General features: G+C 44.6%; 2 protein-coding genes across 2 annotated transcripts in view; one reads left to right on the top strand and one right to left on the bottom strand.

Annotated features, from left to right (window-relative positions):
* Gcat (Glycine C-acetyltransferase) overlaps positions 1-10,000 on the bottom strand; it is a 690,239-nt gene that overhangs the window by 301,717 nt on the left and 378,522 nt on the right. The window lies entirely within an intron of this gene.
* Positions 1-10,000, top strand: part of LOC137617973 (trypsin-1-like) — a gene marked incomplete at its 5' end in the record, with an annotated part of 26,792 nt that overhangs the window by 6,795 nt on the left and 9,997 nt on the right. Inside the window, 2 exons of the mRNA XM_068347901.1 lie at positions 8,324-8,441; positions 9,427-9,571. Of these exons, the coding sequence (XP_068204002.1) occupies positions 8,324-8,441; positions 9,427-9,571 (263 nt within the window). The remainder of the gene's footprint in view (positions 1-8,323; positions 8,442-9,426; positions 9,572-10,000) is intronic.

Here is a 10,000-nt window from a genome sequence, read left to right as displayed (position 1 = left end):
CTGTCTGTTCTGATGACAACCCCTTGTTCTGGTACCTCCCTGTCTGTTCAGGTGCCAACCCCTTGCTCTAGAACTTCCCTGTCAGTTCTGATGCCAACCCCTTGCTCCTGGACTTCCCTGTTTGTTCTGATGACAACCCCTTACACTAGAACCTCGTTGTCTGTTCTGATGCCAAACCCTTACTCTTTACCCTCACTGTTTGTTCTGATGATAACCCTTTACACTAGAGCCTCCCTGTCTGTTCTGATACCAACCCCTTACTCTAGAACTTCCATGTCAGTTCTGATTTCAGCCCCTTGCTCTAAAACTTCCCTCTCAGTTCTGATGCCAACCACTTGCTCTTGAACCTCCCTGTTTGTTCTGATGACAAACCTTTACACAAGAACCTCACTGTCTGTTTTGATGCCAACCCCATGCTCTAGAACTTCCCTGTCAGTTCTGATGCCAAACCCTTGCTCTTGAATCTCCCTGTTTTTTTCTGTTGACAACCCCTTACACTAGAACTTCACTGTCTGTTCAGGTGCCATCCCCTTGCTCAAGAACTTCCCTGTCAGATCTGGTGCCAACCCCTTGCTCCTGGACCTCCCTGTTTGTTCTGATGACAACCCCTTACACTAGAATCCCTGTCTGTTCAGGTGCCAACCCCATGCTCTAGAACTTCCCAGTCAGTTCTGATGCCAACCGCTTGCTCTTGAACCTCCCTGTTTGTTCTGATGACAACCCCTTACACTAGAACCTCCCTAACTGTTCTGAAGCCAACCCTTTGCTCTAGAACCTCCCTGTCAGTTCTGATGACAACCCCTTGCTCTTGAACCTCCCTGTCTGTTCTGATGACAACCCCTTACACTAGAATCCCTGTCTGTTCAGGTGCCAACCCCATGCTCTAGAACTTCCCAGTCAGTTCTGATGCCAACCGCTTGCTCTTGAACCTCCCTATTTGTTCTGATGACAACCCCTTACACTAGAATCTCCCTGTCTGTTCAGGTGCCAACCCCCTGCTCTAGAACTTCCCAGTCAGTTCTGATGCCAACCCCTTGCTCTTGAACCTCCCTGTCGTTTCTGATGACAACCCCTTACACTAGAACCTCCCTGTCTGTTCTGATTCCCACCCCTTGCTCTTGAATCTCCCTTTCTTTCCTGATACCAATCCCTTGTTCTAGATTTTCCCTGTCTGTTCTGATGCCAACCGCTTGCTCTAGAACTTCCCTGTCAGTCAGTTCTGATACCAAACCCTTGCTCTTGAACCTCCCTGTCTGTTCTGATGCCATCTCCTTGCTGCAAAACCTCCTTGGCTTTTCTTATGGCAACCCCTTGCTGTAGAACCTCCTTGTCTGTCCTGATAGCATTTACCTGCTTTAGAACTTGCCTGGCTTTTATAATGCAAACCCCTTGTCTGTTCTGATGTCATCTCCTTGCTCTAGCACCCCCTTGTTTGTTTTGATGCCATCTCCTGGCTCTAGAAACTCCATGTCTGTTCTTATGGCAACCCCTTGCTATAGAACCTCCTTGTCTTTTCTGATGCTATCTCCTTGCTTTAGAACCTCCCTATCTTTTCTGATGAGAACCCCTCGTATTTTCTGATGTCATCTCCTTGCTCCAGAACCTCCTTGTTTGGTATGATGCCATCTCCTTGCTTGAGAACCTCACTGCCTGTTCTGATGCGAACCCCTTGTCTGTTCAGATGTCATCTCCTTGCTCCAGAACCTCCCTGTCTGTTCTGATGCCATCTCCTTGCTCTAAACCTTCCTGTCTGTTCTTATGGCAACCCCTTGCTGTAGAACCTCGTTTGTTCCAATAGCATCATATTGCTTTAAAACTTTCCTGGCTTTTCTGATGCGAACCCATGTTTGTTCTGATGCCATCTCCTGGCTCTAGAAACTCCCTGTCTGTTCATATGGCAGGCCCTTCCTCTAAAACCTCCTTGTTTGTTCTGATGACATCTTCTTAATCTAGAACTTCCTTATCTGTTCTGATGCGAACCCCTTGTCTGTCCTGATGTCATCTCCATGCTCTAGAATCTCCCTGTCTGCTCTGATGTCATCTCCTTGCTCAAAAACCTCCCTATCTGTTCTCCTGGCAACCCCTTGCTGTAGAACCTCTTTGTCTGTTCCGATAGCATCACCTTGCTTTAGAACTCCCATGGCTTTTCTGATGCGAACCCCTTGTCTATTGTGATGTAATCTCCTTGCTCTAAAACCTCCTTGTTAGTTCTGATGCCATCTCCTGGCTCTAAAAACATCCTGTCTGCTCTGATGACAACCCCTTACACTAAAACATCACTGTCTGTTCTGATGCCAACCCCTTACTCTAGAACTTCGCGGTCAGTTCTGATGCCAATCACTTACTCTTGAATATCCCTGATTGTTCTGATGACAACCCCTTACACTAGAACCTCACTGTCTGTTCTGATGACAACCCTTTGCTCTGTAACCTCCCTATCTGTTCTGGTGCCAACCCCTTGCTCTATAACCTCACAGTCTGTTCTGATGTCAAACCCTTGCTCTATAACCTCCCTGTCTGTTCTGATGCCAACCCCTTGCTCTAGAACTTCCCTGTCAGTTCTGATACCAACCACTTGCTCTTGAATCTCCCTGTTTGTTCTGATGACAACCCCTTACACTGGAACCTCACTGTCTGTTCTAATGACAACCCCTTGCTCTGGAACCTCCCTGTCTGTTTTGGTGCAAACCCCTTGCTCTAAAACTTCCCTGTCAGTTCTGATGCCAACCCCTTACACACGAACCTCACATTCTATTCTGATGCCAACACCTTGATGTAAAACATCCCTGTTCGTTTCTGATGCTAACCCCATGCTCTAGAACTTCCCATTCAGTTCTGATGCCAACCGGTCACTCTAGAACCTCCCTGTCTGTTCTGATGCCAACACCTTGCTCTATAACCACCCTGACTGTTCTGATAACAACATCTTGCTCTGGAACCTCCCTGTCGGTTCTGGTGCCAACCACTTGCTGTATAAACTCCCTGTCTATTCTGATGCCAACACCTTGCTCTATAACCACGCTGCCAGTTCTGATGCCAACCCCTTGCTCTATAACCTCCCTGCCTATTCTGATGCCAACCCCTTATTCTAAAACTTCCCTGTCAATTATGATGCCAACCACTTCCTCTTGAATCTCCCTGTTTGTTCTGATGACAACCCCTCACACTAGAACCTCGCTGTCTTTTCTGATGACAACCCCTTGCTCTGGAACCTCCCTGTCTGTTCTGATGCCAACCCCTTGCTCTAGAACTTCTCTGTCAGTTCTGATGCCAACCATTTGCTCTTGAATCTCCCTGTTTGTTCTGATGACAACCCCTCACACTAGAACCTCGCTGTCTTTTCTGATGACAACCCCTTGTTCTGGAACCTCCCTGTCTGTTCTGATGCTAACCCCTTGCTCTAGAACTTCTGTCAGTTCTGATGCCAACCATTTGCTCTTGAATCTCCCGGTTTGTTCTGATGACAACCCCTCACACTGGAACCTCGCTGTCTTTTCTGATGACAACCCCTTGCTCTGAAACCTCCCTGTCTGTTCCGATGCCAAACCCTTGATCTTGAACCTCACTGTTTGTTTTGATGACAACCCCTTACACTAGAACCTCCCTGTCTGTTTTGATGCCAACCCCTTGCTCTAGAGCTTCCCTGTCAGATCTAATGCCAACCTATTGCTCTTGAACCTCCCTGTTTGTTCTGATGACAACCCCTTACACTAGAACCTCACTCTGTCCTGATGGCAACCCCTTGATCTAGAACTTCCCTGTCAGTTCTGATGCCAGTCCCTTGCTCTAGAACTTCCATGTCAGTTCTGATGCCAACCCCTTCCTCTTGAACCTCAGTGTTTTTTTCTGATGACAACCCTTTACACTAGAACCTCCCTGTCTGTTCAGGTGCCAATCCCTTGTTCTAGAACTTCCCTGTCATTCTGATGACAACACCTTGCTCTAGAACCTCCCTGTTTGTTCTGATGACAACCCCTTACACTAGAACCTCCCTGTCTGTACTGATGCCAACCCCTTGCTCTAGAACTTCCCTGTCAGTTCTGATGCCAAAACCTTGCTCTAGAACTTCCCTGCCAGTTCTGATGCCAACTCCCTTGCTCTTGAACCTCCCTGTTTGTTCTGTTGACAAACCCTGACACTAGAACCTCACTGTCTGTTTTGATGCCAACCACTTGCTCTATAACCTCCCTGTCTGTTCTGATGCCAACCCCTTGCTCTAGAACTTCCCTGTCATTTCTGAGGCCAACCCCTTGCTCCTGAACCTCCCTGTTTGTTCTGATGACAAACCCTTGCTCTTGAACCTCCCTGTTTGTTCTAATGACAAACCCTTACACTAGAACCTCACTGTCTGTTCTGATGCCAACTCCTTGCTCTATAACCTCCCTGTCTGTTCTGATGCCAACTACTTGCTTTAAAACTACACTGTCAGTTCTGATGCCAACCCCTTGCTCTTGAACCTCCCTGTTTGTTCTGATGACAACCCTTTACACTAGAACCTCACTGTCTGTTTTGATGCCAACCTCTTGCTCTATGACCTCCCTGTCTGTTCTGATGCCAACCTCTTGCTCTAAAACTTCTCTGTCAGTTCTGATGCCAACCCCTTGCCCCATAACCTCTCTGCTTGTTCTGATGACAACCCCTTACACAAGAACCTAGCTGTTCTGATGTCAACACCTTGCTCTTGAACCTCCGTTTTTTTTTTTTATGACAACCCCTCGCTCATGAATCTCCATTTCTGATACCAATCCCTTGCCCAAGATCTTCCCTGTCTATTCTAATGCCAACTCCTTGCTCAAGAACTTCCCTGTCAATTGTGATGCCAACCCTTTGCTCTTGAACCTCACTGTCTGTTCTGATGCCAACCCCTTGCTTTAGGACCCCCCTCTCAGTTCTGATGCCAACCCCTTGCTCTAGAACTTCCCTGTTTGTTCTGATGCCAACCCCTTGCTCTTGAACCTCCCTGTTTGTTCTGATGACAACCAATTGCTCTTGAAGCTCCCTTTCTGATACCAATCCCTTGCCCTAGATCCTCCCTGTCTGTTCTAATGCCAACTCCTTGCTGTATAACTTCCCTGTCAGTTCTGATGACAACCCCTTAAACTAAAACCTCAATGTCTGTTCTCATGCCAACCCCTTGCTCTTGACCCTCCCTGTCTGTTCTGATGACAACCACTTACACTAGAACCTCCCTGTCTGTTCTGATTCCCACCCCTTGCTCTTGAATCTCCCTTTCTTTTCTGATACCAATCCCATGATCTAGATTTTCCCAGTCTGTTCTGATGCCAACCCCTTGCTCTAGAACTTCCCTGTCAGTCAGTTCTGATACCAAACCCATGCTCTTGAACCTCCCTGTCTGTTCTGATGCCATCTCCTTGCTCTAAAACCTCCCTGTCTGTTCTTATGGCACCCCTTGCTGTAGAACCTCCTTGTCTGTTTTGGTAGCATCTACTTGCTTTAGAACTTCCCTGGCTTTTCTAATGCAAACTCCTTGTCTGTTCTGATATCATCCCCTTGATCTAGAACCTCCTTGTTTGTTCTGATGCCATCTCCTGGCTCTACAAACTCCCTGTCTGTTCTTATGGCATCCCCTTGCTCTAGAAAATCCTTGTCTTTTCTGATGCCATCTTCTTGTTCTAGAACCTCCCTGTCTGTTTTGATGCGAACCCCTTGTCTGTTCAATGTCATCTCCTTGCTCTAGAACCTCTTTGTTTGTTCTGATGCCATCTCCTGGTTCTAGAAACATCCTGTCTGTTCTTATGGCAACCCCTTGCTCTAGAACCACCTCATCTTTTTTATGCCATCTCCTTGCTTTAGAACCTCCCTGTCTTTTCTGATGAGAACCCCTTGCATTTTCTGATGTCATCTCCTTACTCTAGAACATCCTTGTTTGTTCTCATGACAACCCCTTGCTCTTGAATCTCCCTTTCTGATACCAATCCCTTGCCCTAGAACTTCCCTGTCAGTTTTGATGCCAACCCTTTACTCTTGAACCTACCTGTCTGTTCTGATGCCAACACCTTGCTTTTGGACCTCCCTGTCTGTTCTGATGCCAACCCCTTGCTCTAGAACTTCCCTGTTTGTTCTGATGCCAATCCCTTGCTCTTGAACCTCCCTGTTTGTTCTAATGACAACCCCTTGCTCTTGAATCTCCTTTTCTGATACCAATCCCTTGCCCTAGATCCTCCCTGTCTGTTCTAATGCCAACTCCTTGCTGTAGAACTTCCCTGTCAGTTCCGATGACAACCCCTTACACTAAAACCTCAACGTCTGTTCTGATGCCAACCCCTTGCTCTTGAACCTCCTGTCTGTTCTGATGATAACCCATTACACTATAACCTCCCTGTCTGTTCTGATTCCCACCCCTTGCTCTTGAATCTCCCTTTCATTTCTGATACCAATCCCTTGCTCTAGATTTTCTCTGTCTGTTCTGATGCCAACCACTTGCTCTAGAACTTCCCTGTCAGTCAGTTCTGATACCAAACCCTTGCTCTTGAACCTCCCTGTCTGTTCTGATACCATCTCCTTGCTCTAAAACCTCCCTGTCTGTTTTTATGGCAACCCCTTGCTGTAGAACCTCCTTATCTGTTCTGGTAGCATCTACTTGCTTTAGAACTTCCCTGACTTTTCTAATGCGAACTCCTTGTCTGTTCTGATATCATCCCCTGGCTCTAGAACCTCCTTGTTTGTTCTGATGCTATCTCCTGGCTCTACAAAATCCTTGTCTGTTCTTATGGCAGCCCCTTGCTCTAGAAAATTCTTGTCTTTTCTGATGCCATCTTGCTCTAGAACCTCCCTGTCTGTTTTGATGCGAACCCCTTGTCTGTTCTGATGTCATCTCCTTGCTCTAAAACCTCCTTGTTTGTTCTGATGCCATCTCCTGGCTCTGGAAAACTCCTGTCTGTTCTTATGGCAACCCTTTGCTCTAGAATCTCCTTGTTTGTTCTGATGCCATCTCCTTGCTTGAGAACCTCCCTGTCTGTTCTGATGCGAACCCCTTGTCTGTTCTGATGTCATTTCCTTGCCCTAGAACCTCCCTGTCTGTTCTGATGCCATCTCCTTGCTCTAAAATCTCCCTGTCTGTTTTAATGGCAACCCCTTGCTGTAGAACCTCCTTGTCTGTTCTGATGTCATTTCCTTGCTCTATAACCTCCTTGTTTGTTCTGATGCCATCTCCTGGTTCTAGAAACTCCCTGTCTGTTTGTATGGCAACCCCTTGCTCTAGAACCTCTTTGTCTTTTCTGATACCATCTCCTTGCTTTAGAACCTCCCTGTCTATTCTGATAAGAACCCCTTGTATTTTCTGATGAGAACCCCTTGTATTTTCTGATGTCATCTCCTTGCTCCAGAACCTCCTTCCTTGTTCTGATGCCATCTCCTTGCTCTAGAACCTCCCTGTCTGTTCTGATGCGAACCCCTTGTCTTTTCTGAAGTCATCTCCTTGCCCTACAACCTCTCTGTCTGTTCTGATGCTATCTACTTGCTCTAAAACCTCCCAAAACCTCCCTGTCTGTTCTTATGGCAACCCCTTGCTGTAGAACCTCCTTGTCTGTTCTGATGCTAACCCCTTGCTCTAGAACTTCCCTGGCTTTTCTGATGTGAAACCCTTGTCTGTTCTGATGTCAGCTCCTTGCTCTAGAACTTCTTTATCTGTTCTGATGCCATGTACTTGCTCTATAACCTTCCAGTCTGTTCCGTTGTCAATCCCTTGCTCTGGAACTTTCCTGTCTGTTTTGATCTATCCATATAGATGCACAAAGTTATCATTAATCATAGCCGAGTACAAACTTGAGAACAAGATACAATGCGGAAAATAGGTTGATCTCGATTCTAAGTAAAAAAATTCCTGCATTCGACGGGAATAATTTTGAGAGAATCGTAATCAACTTTTATATCTCCTTGTGGTTGAGTGGGTAAGTCAATGGAACCTCAGTTTCTTGGGCCCGGCTTCGATTCCCTAGCTGACCAGAATCTCCTATCACTATGAAGTTGATTCTGTCTTGGGTCCGGAGGTAGAAAGAATCCAGATATTAAGAGGTGTATAATATATGGTTCATATGAATTATATAATTATATATATATATATATAAATATATATATATATTATATATATACACATATATATATCTATATACATATATATATATATATATATATATATATATATATATATTATAAATTTATATACACATATATTATATATATATATAATATATATATATATATATATATATATATATATATATATATATATATATATATATATATTTCTTTAGGCAATAATTTTGGACAGCTATAACATTTATAAAAACTGCCCGGGTTTTAGGAATCAAGCGGCTCAGAATGCCATCCAGGTTGGATACGGCAGCAGCAACCGGAGGGAGGTCACCTACGTCACCGCCACTCGATACATCCTTCACGAAAATTACAACCCAGATTTAAATGTAAGTATTAGAAGACCCATTTCTCGTATCTGGTTTCATTTCCGTCAACACATTATTAAATTGTTCTTTCATTTATTTGTTATCTAATCTGAAAATATTACACTTCGTGCACCTTCATTTTTCACTATAACCAATTATGCTTGTCTTTCCAAAGATCTTAGTAGAAGTCCGTAAGATGTTGATGTAGGAAATTATATTTGGAAAATAGTCTTAGATGTCTTTTAGTACATCCAGTCTCTCTGCAAATATATTGCAAACTCGACCAAATTTGGGCATTTTTACCAGATAATTGTTAGTACTGTTCCTATTTCAAGGTAACAGGAAGAAGAAAGTTTCTCGATATTTATTTTCATCTTTATTACACACACACAATATATATATATATTATATATATATATATATATATATGTATGTATGTATGTATATACAGTATATGCATGTATGTATATATACATACATATAACAAGGCACTTCCCCCAATTTTGGGGGGTAGCCGACATCAACAAATGAAACAAAACAAAAAGGGGACCTCTACTCTCTACATTCCTCCCAGCCTGACAAAGGACTCAACCGAGTAGCTGGTAGTGCTAGGGTGACACAGCCCACCCTCTCCCGTTATCCACCACAGATGAAGCTTCCTAATGCTGAATCCCTTACTGCTGCTACCTCCGCGGTCATCTAAGGCACCGGAGGAAGCAGCAGGGCCTACCGGAACTGCGTCACAATCGTTCGCCATTCATTCCTATTTCTAGCACGCTCTCTTGCCTCTCGCACATCTATCCTCCTATCACCCAGAGCTTTCTTCACTACATCCATCCATATATATATATATATATATATACTGTACATATATATATATTAATTATGAAATACATTGCACGACAAATTCCGAAATATAACAAAACATTGAACATATCATCAATAAGCACAATATCTTGGACACAAGGCATTTATTACTGGCTTCAAAATCCTCTTTCTTTTGTAGGATTTCGACATCGCGCTCATCGAGCTTCCAAATGACTTGAACTACGAATCAGATGCCACCATTCAGCCCATCTGCCTGGCCGAAGCATCTGACATCGTTGATGGAGGCAAAGCGGTTGCGACCGGATGGGGAGCACTGCAATTCCGTGAGTATTAATTTTTTACTGTTACGCTCAGCGGCATTGTCAGACATATAGCTGCTCGGTCTCTCCCGTTCCTCGGGTAGGGGCCAGAAGGAGTAATCAAACCTTAGTAAAAGAGGTATCCCGAGAGGCGCACTTGGAAACCAGAGTCTCTCATTAATTGCCGAGCAAGTGGGTTGTAAATTAGTTAGGAAAGGTGTTGGCGGCGGTGGGAAGGGTTTTTCCAATAGCGGCCTCATAGTTTCTATAAGCTGGGTGAGTGGGGGCTTACTGGTGCACTAATGTAGACATTGAATATCACCAACATCATCAACATTTCCTTTTGACGCAAAGGAGCTCGGGTTAGATTTCGCCAGTCGTCTCTATCTTTAACTTTTAAATCAATGCTTCTCCATTCATCATCTCCAATTTCACACTTTATGGTCCTCAGCC

The sequence above is a fragment of the Palaemon carinicauda genome, chromosome 24 (genome assembly GCF_036898095.1).
Source record: "Palaemon carinicauda isolate YSFRI2023 chromosome 24, ASM3689809v2, whole genome shotgun sequence".
Classification (NCBI taxonomy): Eukaryota; Metazoa; Arthropoda; class Malacostraca; order Decapoda; family Palaemonidae; genus Palaemon; species Palaemon carinicauda.
Note: the sequence above shows the minus strand (reverse complement) of the source record. Positions and strands in the feature narration are given on the sequence as shown.